Source organism: Eschrichtius robustus, chromosome 14 (assembly GCF_028021215.1).
Source record: "Eschrichtius robustus isolate mEscRob2 chromosome 14, mEscRob2.pri, whole genome shotgun sequence".
Taxonomy (NCBI): Eukaryota; Metazoa; Chordata; class Mammalia; order Artiodactyla; family Eschrichtiidae; genus Eschrichtius; species Eschrichtius robustus.
The window spans coordinates 48,909,958-48,932,478 of NC_090837.1; the positions used below are offsets into that span (position 1 = coordinate 48,909,958).

The 22,521-nt window shown below is 34.6% G+C and overlaps 1 protein-coding gene across 1 annotated transcript in view; it reads right to left on the reverse strand.

Annotated features, from left to right (window-relative positions):
• The window catches only part of CCDC178 (coiled-coil domain containing 178), a 368,496-nt gene that overhangs the window by 333,573 nt on the left and 12,402 nt on the right, over nt 1-22,521 (reverse strand). Inside the window, exons 4-5 of the mRNA XM_068562450.1 lie at nt 6,926-6,948; nt 977-1,062 (exon numbers count right to left, since the gene is read on the reverse strand). Coding sequence (XP_068418551.1) covers nt 977-1,062; nt 6,926-6,948 — 109 coding nt within the window. The remainder of the gene's footprint in view (nt 1-976; nt 1,063-6,925; nt 6,949-22,521) is intronic.

Here is a 22,521-nt window from a genome sequence, read left to right on the forward strand (position 1 = left end):
AGTGAGCAACCACCTGCATTTTTTATTAGCATAAACACTTAAATACCCCAAATCTTCCTCATCCTGATACTGTCTTGTGTTTTAGAGTCAAATATACATGTTTATAATAAACATAATTGTAGTTTATTTAACTGTTATTGTGACCATTAATAGATTGATATTTTCTCCTAGAATTTGTCATTTGAAAAATTAAGAATAAATCAGGTTTTCATTTTCATTATAAACGAAAAATAGTAAAAACAGAGTCTCACTATGAATGACAGCATTAAATAACAAAATATTCGTGCTTCTAAAAAGTCCTAAGTTTACTGGTTATCCTTCTCTAAAGGAAGGTGGTTCAACAAATTTTTGTGGCAAAGGTAGGACGAAGTGTTTAATGTCAAGGATATAGTCAAATATGTTGAAGTAATTTTAACACAAATTTTATACCAGTATATAAATTATTATACATTTACATTTGGAAATTTTGACAAGAATATTAGTCTTAATTTATATATATAGAAGAGCTGTGATGTCCAATATGGTAGCCATGAACCAACATAACTAATTTACATTTAAATGTAAGTTAAAGTTAAACTTAAAAATCAAATTTTTCAGTCTCACTAGCCATATTTTAAGTGCTCAACTGCTGTATGTGGCTAGTAGCTACCCTATTGGACAGTGAGACATGGAACACTTCTATTATCACAGAAAGTCCTACTGGACAGCACTGAATTGCAGTTAGATTCTTGAGAAGTGGGCAGGGATAATTATATACTCAGGACCTAGAGCAGTATATGGTATAGTACAGTAATGAATAAATATTTGTTGAATAAATGTTTAATCAAACAATACAGAGGCTCTTTCCTCTATTAGTCACTCATAAGGATTACAAAACTCTTATACATGATTCTTGTGAAAATGAGAAATGTATAAATGAAAAACCAATGAGCTTTTAAATATAATTATACTTCTCTAGTATGAGGTACAACTTTACCTCTCAATTCTTCTGGTATGACCTCTTTCACTGGTGTAGCAACACTCAGATCTTCTTTCAGCTCTTTTGTGAAAGAAGTTCTGCTCCTTTATAACGGGAAAGAAGCAATCAATTAATAAAGGAAGGCTGTACTTAAAGTTAGTAAAACAAATTTTAGGTGATGTTTTAATATTGAATTTTAAATGTTTGTGATGAAACTTACTATACATATTAATGGTACTATATAAGAGATGAACATAGCAAAATTCTAATAGGAAATGGTACTTCATGGTAAATTAAGAGAAATTTAAAATTTGTTACAAATGACTTGAAATTTTTTGAGGGGATAGTAAAGCAGTACTGTTTTTAATGATATCAGTCTTTTCTAGAGAGTGTTGCTATCAAAAAAAAAGAGTTTACTGAAAATAATTTGAGAGTTATTTCTCTAATTTCAGTTTAGCAGTTTCTGGGGAGACAATATAAAATGCAAGGAGTAAAAATACTATTTCATATTTGATATTAAGGTTTTAGAAAAATGTCCAAATTAAAAGGTTGTATTTTTTTTAAAGAATGTTTCTAGCTAAAGTTCTGTATATTCAATAACGAAATATTTCTCATTATCAGTATTCTTCTGGTCCAATACTTGAATCCTAGACTAGTTTTCACTGTACTGAAGAAGTTTCAGGAAGTTTCATTTTATCCATGTTGTAGCATGTATCAGAACCTCCTTACTTTTTATGGTTGAATAATACTCCACTGTACAGATATACCACTCTTCATTTATCTGTGAGTCCACTGAAGGATTTCAGGTTGTTTCTACCTTTTGGCTATTGTAAATACTAATGATACAAATATTTGTATACAAGTTTGTTTGTTTTTTTTTTGTAAATGGGCCAAGAGATGGGCTTTTTTTTTTTTTAATTAATTAATTTATTTTTGGCTGTGTTGGGTCTTCGTTTCTGTGCGAGGGCTTTCTCTAGTTGCGGCAAGTGGGGGCCACTCTTCATCGCGGTGCGCGGGCCTCTCACTGCCGCGGCCTCTCTTGTTGTGGAGCACAGGCTCCAGGCGCGCAGGCTCAGTAGTTGTGGCTCACGGGCCTAGTTGCTCCGCGGCATGTGGGATCTTCCCAGACCAGGGCTCGAACCCGTGTCCCCTGCATTGGCAGGCAGATTCTCAGCCACTGCGCCACCAGGGAAGCCCCAAGTTTTTTTTTTTGAACACCTGTTTTAAAATCTTTTGTGTATATACATCAAAGTGAAATTGCTGGGTCATATGGTAATTCTAGGTTTAACTTTTTGAGGAACCACCAAACTGTTTTTCATAGTGGCTGAGCCATTTTACATTCCCACCAGCACTACACGAGAGTGCCAATGTTCAACAGAAGTGGCAAGATATGGGCATCCTTGTCTTATTCCTGATCTTAGGTTGGAAACTTTCTGTCTGCACCATTAAGTGTAATGTCAGTCAAGAGTTACTCATAAATGTCCTTTACCATGTTTTGGAAATTCCCTTCCCATTCTAGTTTTTGAGTGTTTTCATTATGAAAAGCTGTTGGATTTTGCCACATGCTTTCCGCATCAATTGAGATGCTCACATGAGTTCCCCCCACCTCCTTTTATTACTGTGATCCATTACATTGATTGGCTTTTGTATTCTGAACCACTCTCACATTCCTGGGATAAATCTTACTTGGTCATGATATATAATTCTATTAATATGTTGCTGGACTCATGTTGCTGATATTTTGTTAAGAGTTTTTGCATCTATATTCAAAGTGATTGGTCTACATTTCCTTTTCTTGTGATTTCTTTATCTGGCTTTGGTATCAGGGTACTGCTGACCTCATAGAATGGGTTACAAAGTTTTTCCTTCTCTTCTATTTCTTGAAAGAGTTTGAGAAGCATTGGTATTGATTCTTCTTTCAACAGTTTAGTAGAATTCACCAGTGAAGCCATCTGGTCCCGGGCTTTTCTTTGGTTGGGCGATTTTACTGACTCAATCTCTTTACTCATTACAGACCTGTTCAGATTTTCTACTTCTTCCTGAGTCAGCTTTGATAGTTTGTTTCTAAAGAATGTGTTTATTTCATCTTGGCTATCTAATCTGTTGTTCATAGTATTATCAACTGTTCATTGTATTATCTTATAATCTTTATTTATGCAAGATCTATAGTAATGTCCCCAATTTTTTAAAGAATTTTTTAATTCAAGTGTTCTCTTTTTTTGTCAGTCTAAAGGTCTGTTAATTTGTTTGATCTTCTCAAAGAAACAACTTTTGTTTTCATTTATACTATTTATTGTTTTCTTTTTACTCTGCATTTCATTTATCTGTGTTCTAGTCTTTATTATTTCCTTTCTTTTGCTAATTTTAGCACACTCATTCTTTTCTAGTTCTGTAAGCTATAGAGTTAGGTTATTGGATTTGGAATCTTCTTTTTAATGTAATCATTTATGGCTATACATTCCCCTTTGGGAACTTCTTTTACTTCATCTCATAAGTTTTGGTACCACGTGTTTTCATTTTCATTCATCTCAAATTATTTTCTAATATCTTCTGTGATTACAAATTGACTCACTGGGTTTTTTAGAGCATGCTGTCTAATTTATACACATATGTGAATTTTCCATGTTTCCTCCTATTATTGATTTCTAGTTTCATTGAATTGGGTCAGAGAAGGTACTTTGTATGAATTTAATCTTTTTAAATTTTTGAGATTTTTAAATGTGGCTTAATAATGTTCAATCTATCCTGAATAATGTTCAATGTGAATGTGAAAAAATGTGATTTCTACTGTTGCTGCGTGGACAGTACTACACAAGTCAGTTAGGCCTAGATGGTTTTAGTGCTGTGCAAGTCTAATTCCTTATTGATCTTTTTGGTTCTTTTATCCATTATTGAAAGTGGGGGTACTGAATTCTCAAACTTATTATAGAACTGTCTACTTCTTTCACTTCTGTCAGTTTACTGCATGCTTTTGAGGTTTTTAGGTATGTATAGGTTTGTAATTTTTATATATTCTTGATGGTGTGACTCTTTTATCAAGATATCATGTATTCTTTGTCTCTTGAATATGTTTTGACTTAAAGTCTATTTTGTGTTATATTAGTATAGCCACTCAACCTCTCTTCTGGTTACCATTTTCCTGGAATATATTTTTCATCCTTTCATTTTCAACCTACTTGTGTCTTTGGACATCAATTGAGTCTCTTATAAACAACATGTAGTTAGAGAATGTATTCTTATCCATTCTACCACTCTCTACCTTTTGATAGGAGAGTTTAATCCATTTTCATGAAAAGTAATTACTGATAAGAAAGGACTTACTTCTGGCATTCTACTATTTGTTTTCTATATTATTTTTTTATTCTTTAATTTCTCCATAACTGCCTTCTTTTGTGGTTAGTTGATTTTATTGTTTTAGTTTCCTTCTTATTGGATTTCTGTGTTTTTTATTTATTTGTTTTGTCAGAGTTTTTCTTAGTGGTTCCTTGGAGATTAGATGTTACAACTAACATCTTAACTTCACAAAAAATAAGTCTGAGTTAAAATCAACGTATTGTCAATAGTATTAAAAATCCTGTTCCTTTACAGATCTGCTTCTTCCCTTTATGTTGTCATTTTCACAAATTAGACATTTATACATTGTGTACCCGTTAATATAGATTTACCATTATTGTTATATCTATTTAATTTTAATTAGATAGAAAAATAAAATGATACATAATAAAAATGCAATTATACTAATTTTTGTATTTATCTTTATAGCTACCTTTACTTTTGGTATTCCTTCATATGGCTGCAAGTTACTGTCTAGTGTCCTTTCACTTCTGCCTGAAGGGACTACCTATAGGATTTCTGATAGAACAGATCTGATAATGTGTGGAGCCCCTCAGTTTTTGTTTATCTGGGAATATATTAATTTATCCTTTATTTTTGAAGGACACTTTTGCAGGATTCAGAGTTTTTGTCTGACAAGTTGTTTTCTTCCAGCATTTTACATATGTCAATCCACTGCCTTCTGTCCTCCATAATTTCTGATGAGAAAATGACTTAAAATTTTATTGAAAATCCCTTGTACATGATGAGCAACTTCTCTCTTGCTGCTTTCAAGATACTACCTTCGTCCCAGGCTTTCAACAATTTTACTATGATATGTCTTAGTGCGGATCTCTGAGTTTAACCTGCTTGGAGTTCACTGAATTTAGTGGAAGTACAGATTCATTTCTTCCATCAAACTTGGGGAGCTTTTAACCAATGTTTCTTTAAATATTCTTTCACGCCCTTTTTCTCTCCCCTGTCACTCTTGGACTCCCATTATGCGTATATTTGTATTCTTGATGGTGTCCCTTGGTCTACCAAAAGCTCTGTTCATTTTTCTTCATTGTTTTGTCTTTCTGTTTCTCAGCCTGAATAATCTCAATTGATCTATATTCAAATTCAGTGATTCTCTCTTCTGCCTGCTCAAATCTGTTGATGAACATCTCTAATTTTTCGTTTCAGTTATTGTACCTTTTAGCTCCAGAATGTCTTATTTGATTCTTTCTCATAATTTCTATTTCTTTATTGATATTCTATATTTGTTGAGACATTACTCTCCTGGTTTTGTTGGGGTTTTTTGTCCATAGTTTACTTTAACTCTTTGAGGATACTTAAGACAGTTGACTTAAAGTCTTTGTCCAATAAGCACAATGTCTAGGCTTCCTCAGAGCCAGTTTCCTTCATTTCTTTTCTCCCCTTGTTAATGGGGCAAATTTTCTTTTATTCTTTCCCTGCCTCATAATTTCTGTAAAAACCTGGAAATTTTGAGTATTTTAATGTGATATGGATATAAAATTACCCTCCCTCTACTGGGTTTATTTTTGCTGTTTGTGGTGGGTTTTTATTTGCTTAGTGATTCTTCTAAACACTTATTGTAATATCTGTATTCTTTTTCATTTGTGGCCATTGAAGTGTTTCATTAGCTTACTGGTGAACTTGAGTTTTGTCCAAGTTACCTTAAACACCTGCGGCCCAAAAAAAAAAAGGAAAAAAGGAAAAATATACACTCCCAATCTTAGCAGACTGGCTCCGAGTTGGAGTACTCCTTTAATGTTTATCCAGGCAGTTTACAACTCTGCCTCTACCTTCAATTCTTACCTGTGCAGATACTAAACGCTAGCCAGAGGTAAAAGATTAAGTTTTCTTGGTCCTTCCTGAGCATATGTCCAACACTCTTCATATGTGTGCACTTTTTAATTCTGTAGTATATATGAGAGCATTGAAAAACCCTATTCCCCCATGTATCTCTTTTCCCAAATTCTTTATTCCCAGGCATTTTGATCTTTTTAATGCTTGTCCTGACTAATCCACAGCCTCAGACATTGGTGGCAAATATATGACTTTAAATACTTTCAGCAAACACTGGCTGGAAGTGGTTCCAGCTCTGTGATTGCTCTTAGTCAGGAAAAAACAAAGACAATCCTTTGTGCTGGTCCTTCAGGGAGTCATCAGACTTAGCAAAACACTGAACCATAATTCTTTAAGAATAAGGTCCATACTGTTCCTTCTGGCACTAGCAATCTGCACCACAAGTCAGGCTATTTGCTTCATGGCCACCACTGATCTGAGGGCTGGAGGATGGCAAGTGGGCAATTTAGCCACAGTCCTTCCTTCATGCAATGCAGTACCTCTTTCTTCCTTAACTTTTTCCCTTGTTGTTGTAAGTTTTGGACTAGATTCCGCATTTCTGCAGAAGTTGATTCTCATCAAGTTTTGCCAACTTTACAGTTGTTTTTGTGGTAGGACACAACCCTGGAAATCCCTATTCTGCCATTTCCAGAGACATCCTAATTCTTATATTTTTAAAAATAAATTTTAATATCTAGTATAAAAATTCTGCTTTCAATTTCCCTTTTCTTTTCAAATAAACTCATCTACAGCAGATTAATCATCAAAATTTGAACATAAAAAAGAAGCACGAAAGGTTCTTACCATTCTTCCAAAGACGTTTCAAACTGTCAAAATAAAAGATCTCAATAAAAAATCAAATTTTTAACATCTTAAAAACAATAGCACAGCAGGTTCTTATTAGTTATCCATTTTATACATATTAGTGTATATATATCAGTCCCAATCTCCCAATTCATCATACCACCACCTCCCAACTAATAAGAACCTGCTGTATAAAAAAATAAATAAAATAAAATTCAAAAAAAAAAGACAATAGTAAATTTAACACACACCTAAACTCACTGACAAAATTACAAATACTCTACTTCACATTCCCCATTATATTTCCGTCAACTTATACTCTGTTGTTTCCACAACAGCTATATACTTATCCTAGCTAGTCCTTTTATTATTACTCCCACCTAATTGTTCGCATCTTTTATCTGTTTCTAAATTTTACCTTTACATCAAGGGTCACTTCAAATGCCATTTATTCCTAAAAGACTTTCCACACAATCGTAAGTGCATGATATTTAATATATTACCAAAGAGTGGAAAATACATAATTACATGTAAGTTCACAAATATTTAGTTTTTCAGAGTAATATCCCTCTTCTGGACTATAAACTCCTTGGTAGGAGTCATGTTCTACAGATATATTCTAACACTACCTTGGGCTCTAAGGGGCACAAATTAACAAAAACACAAGGAATATACAGTCAGAATGTTGTGCGTTTCATAGACAATCTCCAATTCAAGAATTTAAATTGAAGATACATGATTACTTTTCCCCAATTCCTATATTATAACCAAAATTTCTGGGAAAAAATATATAGGTATGTCAATAAAATCACTGGTACATATATTTGAGAAGAATTCCCCGAAACAGAGTAATCAGATGAGACTGATAATGAAAAGAGAGCAAAGAAAAGTATAACTCAGAAGAGACAAGTGGAAACCATTTCAGGGGAGGTAAAAGGCTTCTGTGTGGAACTCACGAGAAATTCCCAGTATGTGAGAATAACCAGGTGATAGGCAAAGTAAATAATTAAAGGGCTGCCTGTGATGAGATGGGCCAGTCCAGTCTTACTGCTTTCTATCCCAAGAATCCAGAATACATGGCTGAGAAGTTACCTTCTAGTCATTGCCATGAGAAGAATTCTCTAACCACATTGGAGATCTGCCTAAGAGGGAGAGGCTATCTAAGAATAGAAGTTATGGTTCTAGAGAGAAACAAAACAGGGCCTACATAACTAGCAGAATCTTACATAGACCCAAACAGGTGAGTGAGGAAAAATAAAAGCACATTTATCAATGAGGGAAAAGATTCTAAGGGGCTACAAACTCAAAAGTAAGCTTATTAAGGCAAAAGAAAAGGCCCACAACTTCCTTGCCTAAGCATATTACCTCCTATTTACAAAGAGCTTGAGTAAAAATTTTATACACTGGATAAAACCCTCGATGTAAGCAGACCCTGACAGCTTCTAAAAAGCAAACAAATAATAACTGCAACAAAAAACAACAAAAACTTATGCTAGTAACCAGTAATCAGTCTGGTCCACTATTTATAGATACAAGGACAAAAAAGAATATCCAAATATTTGAGGAGAGATTATAGCATGAAAGATAAGAAAATTTATACTGAATGTAATAATAAATTCCAGGCATATATATCTTTTCTCCACAATACTAAAAAAGAGAAAAATGAAATTTAGCATGAGTGTCATTAACCAAATATAAAATAGGCTAAAGTAAGTAATCATTTTATTACCCATATATATGAGAGTTTAGTTTATTATAAAATTTCCATTTCAAATTAAAATGGAGATGGACAATCAATGAATAATATTAGGATAATTCAAATAACTAAGAATAAAGTATCACATCTGCCTCATGCAATAAAAAAAATAAACTTCAGATGGTTAAAGAAACTTAATGTAAAAAAAGCATTAGAAATAATTAAAAATCTTAATAATCTTAATATGAGGAAGAATTTTTTAAACATTACAAAAATCCCAGAATTTGTCAGATAACAGATTGGTCTACACACTAATATCTCTATGAAAAAGCTACCATAAATAAGTTAAAAGAATTGTACAAGCAGAATAACAATTTACAACTAACACAAAAGATAAGAGATATCTATCAATATTTCTATAAATATGTAAGAAATAACAACACAAGAAAAAAATTGGGAAAACTACATGAACAGCAATTAACAGAAAATTAATGCAAATGAGCAGAAAGGATAAGATGTTCTACTTATATGTGACAATTGATCTATCCATATATTTATCTGTATCTATATACACAGTTATATACTCACAGATATACATTAAATGAATACTATATATACAAATATGTTACAAAACCAGTATTTTAGCATGAAAATTTTGTCAATTTGCCCATTTTCCCCATTACCTCCTACTCAGTTCTCTCTTCTAAACAGATTTTGGTATTTGCTATACTGCTGGAATTTTCTTGGGCCAATAGTATGAGACTCAAAGGAATCTTAAAAAAAACCCTGGAGAAACTAAATTCACCTGCATAATAAAAAACCGATGAACGTAATTGTTTGAAATCCCAATGGGTGTTTGCATGTAACATAACAAGCTTATTCTAAAATTTATATGTACCAAGAATAGTCAAAGTTTAAAAAAGGAAAAAAAGAGGGAACTACCATATCAAGTATCAAAACATATTATAAAGCATGTAAATTAGTAAAATGAGGTATTATCATAGAGAGATAAAATTAACCAGTGGAACAAAGAAGCCAGAAATAAATATACTCATATATAAAAACTTGATATATGATTGATGTGATATAGCTGATTTCTAAGGAACGACTGGATTTTGCAAAATTGATGTTGATAAAAATAATTTTCCATATTTTTACAAATGAAAATACCTACCTATTCCATTCTCTCACACACAAAATAAATTCACATTGTCAAACAATTAAATCTCAAGTAAAAAACTTCAAAATTTTAAAATAAAGGAAAAATTTTGTATGAAATAGTGAAAAGATTTCTTAAACAAGTTCCAAAACACTTAAAATAAAGGGAAAATGATAAATTTAAGTACATTAAAGTTAAGAACTTTTTTTAAAAAAAGATAACATAAAAAGACAAGTCAAATGAGAGAATATGTTTAAAACCTACACAACAAACTAAAGATAATCATTTATTCCTAGAAGTCAACAAGAAATTACAAATAAACCAGAAAGAAAATGGCAAATGATAAACAGGCAGAGACGAGAATGAACATTTGATGAGTATATTAATAGATGTTAAACTAATTAATAATTGGGAAAAATGACATCACTTGATTATGGAAACTCAAGAGTCCTACACAGTGCAGATACCTGTAATCAGGCTAATTTATGTGATACTAGTTCTAAGAAGTCATTTGAAGCTGAAGTATCACAAGAAAGGAAATTGGTTAAGAGACATTTTAATGTACTGTGACATAATTGTCCCAAATTTTAAAGTGAATAATGCTTAACTGAGTAATGCTTAATTAATATTCTGTTTGATCCTCTTTATAGCACATTTTCTATGACATAGAAAACGATGTATTTTATAATGATAAAAACATGCTACCTAAATTTTTAGAAATAGAGTTATATTTGGTACGGAGAAATATTTTAAGATGAAAAACTTACCCTCGCAACTTTTTTTTAAAGTTTTTTTTTTATATAGTCCATTTTTTGAAGTCTTTATTGAATTTGTTACAATATTGCTTCTGTTCTATGTTTTGGTTTTTTGGCCATGAAGCATGTGGGATCTTAGCTCACTGATCAGGGATCGAGCCCACACTCCCTGCATTGGAAGGGAGTCTTAACCACTGGATCACAGGGAAGTCCTGACCCTCACAAGATTTTTGTAGAGGTAAGTGATAAAGCAATAAAGAAAAATTATTTTAATCGGTTTTTGATCTGATGGTAGAAGGCAAAATTTCAGGTACCTAGTAATCAAATTATCAGGATACTTAAATGGTTCACATAGGGAAGGCCTACAATACCAGAGGAAAATTTGAGTTTTCCATGTATAGCTTCCTATCTGAAATATTTAGACAAGTCTTAGAAATCTCTCAAAGTCACTTTAAATTATTTTTAATAAAATTTCTGTAATTATTAAGCTTAGAATATTACTTATTACGATAAATAGCTGAGATATTTAGAAATATTGATTACGACTTATAATCAATTTTATCCAACTAACCACAAAATCCTATGCATTTCCTATTTCTGTCTCTTTAAAAGAGCAAAGAGAAACAAAAGGGGGGGACTAAAAATGTCAAATTGGACATACTTTAAATATGTATGATATTAAGAATCAACAAATTATGGTTGAAATAAAATACTTTATTTACTTATAGCTCTAAAACACACTGCCTACAAACTCCTGCTTGAACATGTAACATTCTAACTGACCCTGATTTTTTAACTCCATATTTTTATTGGAAATTATTACCAAATATTTTGAATATTTAAATGCTATTTAAGTTCTTGAGACAAAGAAAGTATTCATAAACCCTTCTAAATATTTTCTACTCGAAAAAATTAACTTCATGTTGGGAATCTCCCTTTTACTGTAAAATATTTGTAGATGTGAGTACTAACGCTGAATACTATCCCCACAACTGTGACCTACTTTCATCTGAAAAAAATACTCATAACTTTGAACTCACAGTCAATAGGGGGTTTCCTATAACTACCCTATTCAGAAGTCCAAATCATCTTGAAAGCATAGGCAATATTTATCAAACAACATGCCAAAATTTTTTTTTAAACTTAAGAACAAGTACATCCTTCCCATGCATTTAAAAGCATGTGCAAAACCTGACATAATTTTTTAAAAAATCATTCCTGAATCCATTCATCCAGAAGTATTTAATGCCTATAATGTGCCAGGTTTTAGTTGGTACTATGGTTAGTGGCGAATTATAAATAGACTTTAACTTCCCAGATCTTACAATCACATAGGACAGAGATATAAAGAAACAAATAAAATACACTGTGCTAATTTGGTCAGTAAAATGTCATATGAGATTCAAGGGAAGATAGCTATCCAAAGCTTTGGAGGGCAAAGGTAGTTTGTGGGAAAAAATGAGGGTTAAACAGAGATAAGAGAAGATGCATGGGTTAAGGTCCAGGGTTAAGAGAGTTAATCAAAGCTAAAACAGAGTATATGAAGGGACATGAAGCTTAAGAATAAATATTATTTTATAAATGACTTTTATGTCATGCCAAGGAATATGAAATAACCACTGTGACATGAGACATTCAGAGGAGGGTTTTAGGCAGATTACTGGCAACAATACATTTAGAAAAGAGAAGGCATATGGCCTATTATATGGAAGAAGGAAGGGAGAAAGAAATGACTAAAGCAGAGGTACCAGTGAAGGGCTCTTACAGTAACACTGGCAAAAATGAGAATGGCCTGAATGAAAATCCTACAGTATGGATGGGAAGAACTGTCTGCATCTGAGACACATTCTAGAGGTGGAATCAAAACAAATTAGTAGGAGATTGGTTCAACATGGCGGAGTATAAGAACGTGCGCTCACTCCCTCTTGCGAGAACACTGGAATCACAACTAACTGCTGAACAATCATTGACAGGAAGACACTGGAACTCACCAAAAAAGATACCCCACATCCAAAGACAAAGGAGAAGCCACAATGAGACGGTAGGAGGGGCACAATCACAATAAAATCAAAGCCCATAACCATTGGGTGGGTGTCTCACAAACTGGAGAACAATTATACCACAAAAGTCCACCCACTGGAGTGAAGGTTCTGAGCCCCACATCAGGCTTCCCAACCTGGGGGTCCGGCAACGGGAGGAGGAATTACCAGAGAATCAGACTTTGAAGCCTAAAGGGATTTGATTGCAAGACTTCGACAGGACCGGGGAAACAGAGACTCCACTCTTGGAGGGCACACACAAAGTAGTGTGCACATCAGGACCCAGGGGGAAGGAGCAGTGACCCTATAGGAGACTGAACCAGACCTACCTGCTAGTGTTGGAGGGTCTCCTGCAGAAGTGGGGGGCACCTGTGGCTCAGAGCAGGGACAAGTACACTGGCAGCAGAAGTTCTGGGAAGTACTGCTTGGCATGAGCCCTCCCAGAGTCCACCATTAGCCCCACCAAAGAGCCCGGTAGGCTCCAGTGCTGGGTTGCCTCAGGCCAAACAACCAGCAGGGAGGGAACTCAGCCCCACCCATCAGCAGACAAGCAGATTAAAGTTTTACTGAGCTCTGCCCACCAGAGCAACACTCAGCTCTACCCACCACCAGCCGCTCCCATCAGGAAGCTTGCACAAGCCTCTTAGATAGCCTCATCCACCAGAGGGCAGACAGCAGAAGCAAGAAGAACTACAATCCGGCAGCCTGTGGAACAAAAACCACATTCACAGAAAGACAGACAAAATGAAAAGGTAGAGGACTAAGTACCAGATGAAGGAACAAGATAAAACACCAACTAAATGAAGTGGAGATAGGCAGCCTTCCAGAAAAAGAATTCAGAATAATGATAGTGAAGATGATCCAGGGCCTCGGAAAAAGAATGGAGGCAAAGATCGAGAAGCTGCAAGAAACGTTTAACAAAGACCTAGAAGAATTACAGAACAAACACCTAGACGAATTAAAGAACAAACAGAGATGAACAATACAATAACTGAAATGAAAAATACACTAGAAGGAATCAATAGCAGAATAACTGAGGCAGAAGAACAGGTAAGTAACCTGGAAGACAAAATGGTGGAATTCACTGCCACGGAACAGAATAAAGAAAAAAGAATGAAAAGAAATGAAGACAGCATAAGAGACCTCTGGGACAACATTAAACACACCAACATTCGCATTATAGGGGTCCCAGAAGGAGAAGAGAGAGAGAAAGGACCCAAGAAAACATTTGAAGAGACTATAGTTGAAAATTTCCCTAACATGGGAAAGGAAATAGCCACCCAAGTCCAGGAGCGCAGAGAGTCCCGGGCAGGATAAACCCAAGGAGAGACGTGCCAAACACATAGTAATGAAATTGACAAAAATTAAAGACAAAGAAAATTATTGAAAGCAGCAAGGGAAAAATGACAAATAACATACAAGGGAACTCCCATAAGGTTAACAGCTGATTTCTCAGCAGAAAGTCTATTAGCCAGAAGGGAGTGGCATGATATATTTAAAGTGATGAAAGGGAAGAACCTACAACCAAGGTTACTCTACCCGGCAAGGATCTCATTCAGATTTGACACAGAAATCAAAAGCTTTACAGACAAGCAAAAGCTAAGAGAATTCAGCACCACCAAACCAGCTCTACAACAAGTGCTGAAGGAACTTCTCTAAGTGGGAAACACAAGAGAAGAAAAGGACCTACAAAAAACAAACCCCAAACAATTAAGAAATTGGTAATAGGAACATACATATCGATAATTACCTTAAATGTGAATGGATTAAATGCTCCAACCAAAAGACACAGGCTTGCTGAATGGATACAAAAACAAGACCCATATATATGCTGTCTACAAGAGAGCCACTTCAAACCTAGGGACACATACAGACTGCAAAAGAGAGGATGGAAAAAGATATTCCATGCAAATGGACATCAAAAGAAAGCTGGAGCAGCAATACTAGTATCAGATAAAATAGATTTTAAAATAAAGAATGGTACAGGAGACAAGGAAGGACACTACATAATGATCAAGGGATCAATCCAAGAAGAAGATGTAACAATTATAAATATATATGCACCCAACATAGGAGCACCTCAATACATAAGGCAAATGCTAACAGCTGTAGAAGAGGAAATTGACAGTAACACAATAATAGTGGGGGACTTTAACACCTCACTTACACCAATGGACAGATCATCCAGACTTAAAATTAATAAGGAAACAGAAGCTTTAAATAACACAATAGACCAGATAGATTTAATTGATATTTATAGGAAATTCCATCTGAAAATAGCAGATTACACTTTCTTCTCAAGTGCACATGGAACATTCTCCAGGATAGATCTCATATTAGGTCACAAATCAAGCCTCGGTAAATTGAAGAAAACTGAAATCATATCAAGCATCTTTTCCAACAACAATGCTATGAGATTGGAAATAAATTACAAAGGGAAAAAAACGTAAAAAACACAAACACATGGAGGCTAAACAATACATTGGTAAATAACCAAGAGATCACTGAAGAATTCAAAGAGGAAATCTAAAAATACCTAGAGACAAATGACAATGAAAACACAACGACCCAAAACCTATGGGATGCAGCAAAAGCAGTTCTAAGAGTGAAGTTTATAGCAATACAATCCTACCTCAAGAGTCAAAAAAAAATCTCAAATAAACAATCTAACCTTACATTGAAAAGAACTAGAGAAAGAAGAACAAACAAAAGCCAAAGTTAGTAGAAGGAAAGAAATCATAAAGATCAGAGCAGAAATAAATGAAAGAGAAACAAAGAAAACAGTAGCAAAGATAAATAAAGCGAAAAGCTGGTTCTTTGGGAAGATAAACAAAATTGATAAACCATTAGCCAGACTCATCAAGAAAAAGAGGGAGAGGACTCAAATCAGTAAAATTAGAAATGAAAAAGAAGTTCCAACGGACACCGTAGAAAAACACAGCATCATAAGAGACTACTACAAGCAACTCTATGCCAATAAAATGGACAACCTGGAAGAAATGGACACATTCTTAGAAAGGTATCATCTTCCAAGACTGAACCAGGAAGAACTGGAAAATATGCACAGACCAATCACAAGTAATGAAATTGAAACTGTAATTAAAAATCTTCCAACAAACAAAAGTCCAGGACCAGATGGCTTCACAGGTGAATTCTATCAAACATTTAGAGAAGAGCTAACACCCATCCTTCTCAAACTCTTCCAAAAAATTGCAGAGGAAGGAACACTCCCGATCTCATTCTACGAGGCCACCAACACTCTGAAACCAAAACCAGACAAAGATACTACAAAAAAAGAAAATTACAGACCAGTATCATTGATGAATATGCAGGCTAAAATCCTCCACAAAATACTAGCAAACAGAATCCAACAATACATTAAAAGGATCATACACCATGATCAAGTGGGATTTATCCCAGGGATGGAAGGATTTTTCAATATACACAAATCAACCAATGTGATACACCATATTAACAAATTGAAGGATAAAAACTATATGATCATCTCAATAGATGCAGAAAAAGTTTTTGACAAAATTCAACACCCATGTATGATAAAAACTCTCCAGAAAGTGGGCATAGAGGGAACCTACCTCAACATAATAAAGGCCATATATGACAAACCCACAGCCAATATCATTCTCAATGGTGAAATACTGAAAGCATTTCCTCTAAGATCAGGAACGAGACAAGGATGTCCACTCTCACCACTATTATTCAACATAGTTTTGGAAGTCCTAGCCACGGCAATCAGAGAAGAAAAAGAAATAAAAGGAATACACATTGGAAAAGATGAAGTAAAAATGTCACTGTTTGCAGATGACATGATACTATACATAGAAAATCCTAAAGATGCCACCAGAAAACTACTAAAGCTAATCAATGAATTTGGTAAAGTTGCAGGACACAAAATTAATGCACAGAAATCTCTTGCATCCTATACACTAACAATGAAAAATCAGAAAGAGAAATTAAGGAAACAATCCCATTCACCATTGCAAAAAAAAGAATAAAATACGTAGGAATAAACCTACCTAAGGAGGTAAAAGACCTGTACTCAGAAAACTATAAAACACTGATGAAAGAAATCAAAGACGACACCAACAGATGGAGAGATATACCATGTTTTGGATTGGAAGAATCAATATTGTGAAACTGACTATACTATCCAAAGCAATCTACATATTCAGCTCAATCCCTATCAAATTATCCATGGCATTTTTTACAGAACTAGAACAAAAAAATCTTAAAATTGTATGGACACACAGAAGACCCTGAATAGCCAAAGCAATGTTGAGGGAAAAAAATGGAGCTGGAGGAATCAGACTCCCAGATTTCAAACTATAATACAAAGCTACAGTAATCAAGACAATATGGTACTGGCACAAAAACAGAAATAGAGATCAACGGAACAGAATAGAAAGCCCAGATATAAACCCATGCACCTATAGTCAACTAATCTATGACAAAGGAGGCAAGGATATACAGTGGAGAAAAGACAGCCTCTTCAATAAGTGCTGCTGGGAAAACTGGGCAGCTACATATAAAAGAATGAAATTAGAACACTCCCTAACACCATACACAAAAATAAACTCAAAATGGATTAAAGACCTAAATGTAAGACGGGACACTATAAAACTCTTAGGGGAAAACATAGGAAGAACACTCTTTGACATAAATCACAGCAAGATCTTTTTTGACCCACCTTCCTCTAGTAAAGACTAGAGTAATGGAAATAAAAACAAAGATAAACAAATGGGACCTAATGAAAGTTAAAAGCTTTTGCACTGCAAAGGAAACCATAAACAAGACGAAAAGACAACCCTACGAATGGGAGAAAATATTCGCAAATGAATCAACGCACAAAGCATTAATCTCCAAAATATATAAACAGTTCATGCAGCTCAATATTTTTTTTTCAAAAGCATATAATATTTACTCTTTATAGATCAACATGTTACATGTTCTTTTCTGTTTTTCTTTACAAACCTAAGAATGTTAACACCATTCTAAGCTTATTGGTATTACAAATACAGGCTTTGGGCCGAAGTTGGCCCAAGGGCTGTAATTGGTTGATTCTTACTACAAAACATTCTCCATGCAGCTCAACATTAAAAAAAAACATACAACCAATCAAAAAATGGGCAGAAGACCTAAATAGACATTTCTCCAAAGAAGACATTCAGATGGCCAAGAGGCACATGAAAAGCTGCTCAACAGCACTAATTATTAGAGAAATGCAAATCAAAACTACAGTGAGGTATCACCTCACACCAGTTAGAATGGGCATCATCAGAAAATCTACAAACAACAAATGCTGGAGAGGGTGTGGAGAAAAGGGAACCCTCTTGCACTGTTGGTGGGAATGTAAACTGATACAGCCACTATGGAGAACAGTATGAAAGCTCCTTAAAAAACTAAAAATAGAACTACCATATGACCCAGGAATCCCACTACTGTGCATATACCCAGAGAAAACCATAATTCAAAAAGACACATGCACCCCAATGTTCACTGCAGTACTATTTACAATAGCTAGGTCATGGAAGCAACCTAAGTGCCCGTCGATAAACGAATGGATAAAGAAGATGTACATATATACAATGGAATATTACTTAGCCATAAAAAGGAACAAAACTGGGTCCTTTGTAGAGACGTGGATGGACCTAGAGTCTGTCATACAGAGTGAAGTAAGTCAGAAAGAGAAAAACAAATATCATATAATCACGCATATATGTGGAATCTAGAAAAATGGTACAGATGAACCAGTTTGCAAGGTAGAAATAGAGACACAGATGTAGAGAACAAACGTATGGACACGAAGGAGGGGAGAGCGGGGCGGGTGGTGGTGGTGGTGTGATGAATTGGGAGATTGCGATTGACATATATATACTAATATGTATAAAATAGATAATTAATAAGAGCCTGCTGTATAAAAAATTAAATTAAATTTAAAAAACCCAAAAAATTAGTAATTGTATATAAAGGAAAAGTGAACAGTCATTATAATTAATCAACTTTCTGGCTTAGGTTACTGGGTGAATAATGTTCCTTTAATTGCACCTGGGAACACAGAAGAAAGAAATAACTAGTTTCGTATGTTTTGAAATTGAGGTGATTCAAAGATATATATAAAAAGATGTTCAGTAGGCATTGGGTATACAGGTCTTATAAAAAAAGTGAAATCTGAGCTGGGAATCTCAAGTTGGTATAAGCATACAGTACATAAATAACATAAATTCAAATGGTATTACCCAAAGGGAGAGTAAAATGAGAAGAGGACATGTCTGGGGAGCACCAGTATTTCCAATATGGTCAGAGGAAAAATGATCTGCCATAAAGACTGGAAGGAATATCTACCAAAGTAGGAATAAAGCCTGTTAGAGTCAAGTTAGCAAAAGACACTAAAAAAAAATAGAAATGGGATTTTTCCAGAAGGAGAAAGTGGTCAACAGTTTCATTTTCAACACCACACAGAATAAAATTTTCCATTTTACTCAGTTTAATGTGGTGTATACGCACATGTGCCTGTATATTTCAGTGTCGTATTTCAACAATGCATAATTTATTGCTGCATAATAAGCCACTCTTAAACTTGGTGGCTATAAATATTCCCCGTTTTATTTGCTCATAATTTTGTGAGTTACCATGTAAGATGGGCTCAGCTGTGCGGTTTTTTTGGTCACTAATGTGACCTCAAACTAATGCAGTCATCTGGCAGCTTGACTAGGATAGATAGTTCAAAACAACTTCACTCACAAGTCTGATGGTTTGTGCTTGCTGTGGGTTGGGTCTGTCTCTCTACCTGGTCATTCATCCTCAAACAGGTTAGATTAGGCTTCTTTACCTGGGGAACTTACAGCAGCAAGAGAGTGAAAGCAGAAGCTTCAAGGCTTCTTGACACTTTGCTTAGCAGTTATATGACATTTCTTCTGACATATTTGTTGTTCAAAACAAGTCACAAGTCCAGTCTATGTTTAAAGGTTGAGAGAATAGACTGTTAATGGAAGGAGGTATAAAGGAGGAGGGTAGTCATTTTTAATCCACCATTATCTTACCTTTGACTCCAAGGATATACATGTCTCCTATATGTAAAATGTATCAAAGATTTAAATATAAGTGCTAAAACCATAAAACTCAAAGAAGAAAACATAAAGGTAAATCTTCATGACCTGGGATTTGGCAATGAATTCTTAGATATGACAACAAAAGCATGAACAACAAAAGAAAAAAAAAGATAAACTGAACTTCGTCAAGATAAAAAACTTCTGTACATCAGGTAACGCGATCAAGAAAGTGAAAGACAACCTACATGACTGGAGAAAATGTTTGCAAATCATATATTTGATTAGGGTCTAGTAATCCAAAATATATAAAGAACTCTCACAACTCAAGAACAAAAATATTTGAGCTATGAAAAACAGTTTGGTCGTTCTCAATAAGTTAAACATACAACTACCATATGACAAAGTAATTTTACCCCTAGGTATATACCCAAAAGAATTGAAAACAGGTGCTCAAACAAATCCTTGTATATGAAGGTTCATTTCAGCCATATTTACAATAGACAAAAGGTAGAAACAACCCAAATGTCCATTAACAGATGAACAGTTAAACAAATTGTCATATATACATACAGTGGAATATTATTAAGCCATAAAAAAGGAAGTACTGATACATGGTGCAATGCAGATGGACCTGAAAATGTTATGCTAAGTAAGAGAAGCCAGACACAAAAGATCACATATTGTATGATTTCCTTTACACCAAAACTCCAGAAAAGGTAAATCCATAGAAATAGAAAGCAGATTGTGGTTGCCAGGCCAGAGTAGAGAGTTAAATGAGGATTAAATCTTTAATGTGTGTGAGGCTTTATTTTGCAGTGGTGAAAATGTCCTGGAACTAGATAGAAGTGGTGACAGCACAACTTTGCGAATGTACTAAATGTTGCTAGTTGTTCACTTTAAAACGGTTAATTTTATGTTACATGAATTTCATCTGAAATAAGCCTAAGAAAAATAAAATAAAGTATGAACTACAGTTAGTAATAATGTACAAATATTGGTTCATTAATTACAACAAATGTACTATACTACAAATGTACTGCACTAATGTAAGATATTATGTAATGTAAGTATATATGAAATCTCTGTATCATCATCCCAATTTTTCTAGAAGTCTCAATCTGTTCTAAAATAAAGTTTATTTTAAAAAACCAATGCTATTTAGGAGAATATAAAAAATTACCTAACTAAAAGAAATTATGTTAAAGAAAAAAAAAAAGAATATGGCCACAGCTTTTAAGTTGTGGGGTTAAACCCAATGAGATTAATATGAAACCCTGAAGTTCTTAGGAGAATTGAAACATTTTGAACTAAAAAACAAGAGAGAGTTCAAAATACAAAAAACTTCTGAGCTTCCAGCTTATTATGGCAGTGTTATGGACTGAGCTGTCTGCCCCCAAAATTCGTATGTTGAAGCCTTAATCTCCAATGTGACTGTATTAGCAGATAAAGTTAAATGATGTCATAAGGGTGGGGTCCTAATACAATAACACCTGTGTTCTTATAAGAAGGGGAAGAGACACCAGAGCTCTCTCTCTCAACATATGGGCACAGAGGAAAGGCCATGTGGGGACACAGCGAGAAGGAGGCTGCTTACAAACCAGGAAGAGATTCCCCACTAGAAACCAACCCTGACAGCACCTTGACCTTGGACTTCCAGCCTCTAGAAGAACTGTGAGAAAATAAATTTCTGTTGTTTAAGCCACCAGGTCTATGGTATTTTGTTATGGCAGCATGAGCAGACTAATACAGGAAAAAGTCTGAGATAGCTATTCAGGTCTGTTATGAAAATCAAAGAGCAAAGAGCTCAGAGAGTAGATTAAAGAGATAAGGAGAACAACAAATTCAGAAACTATTCCCAGGAAGCAGAACTGAGTCCTAAATCAAGAAACATTCCTTGGTCCCAGATGTGGTAGACCTAACATCATGTGCTCTGATAAATTTCAAAATTTTATGCATTAGTGAAAGCTATGTGCCTTTCATTCCTCCCCTTATGGAAATGAGAATGTTTTTTGTGATGATTCTGTACCTGCTTCACCATTATATGCTAAGTATGCAGAAACAGTATTTAACTTCTCATTTTAATTCACATATTTCTGGGTCAAAAAGAAGCTGCACCTAAGAAATATTGCCTGTGTCAGATCTTTTGCAGTATGTGTGACCATGGACGTCTGCATGATACCATTATGGAATAAAACTTCTTGGGAGCTGGTGATTATAGTTTGCATTTGGATGGATGGTTCATCATGTTGCCAATGGACTAGCTAATAGATTGCTACATAAATAGTTTCCAAAGAATCGTGCCTCCTGGCATCCACATTTTCTCTAATACTCTACTGGATTAACAGGGGGACTGATTATAGGCTTTGCTTTGGCCAGTGGGACTTCAGCAAACATAACACAAGCTTTATTAAGCACTTACCCATTGAGATTTGTCCTCTTAAAATACTCTCCCAACCACCAGGCATGTGAGCGAGGCCATCATTATCACTATTTCCAGTTGACTTAGCAGATATGTGCAGCCACATGATTGGCCCCAGGCAAGAACCAACAAAATTATCCAGCTGAGCCCAGAACAAATTGCTCAACGGTAACCAAATAAATGCTTGTTCTAGCCACAAAGTTTTAGAGTGTGTGTGTTTGTGTGTGTGTGTGCACGCACGCACGCTTGTAGCAATAGATAACACAAAAAACAGTGGTTATTTTTCTGAAGGTATTTTCATTAGAATGAGGACCAAATACAGATTGCAATGAATAAATGGGTAACTGGGAGGTGAGGGATCAGAGATACTAAATTTAGGCAACTCTTTTCAGATGTTACATGGAATGAGAAGAGAAAGTGAAAAGGGGATATATTTAAAGGGATGTATGGGATGAAAAAAT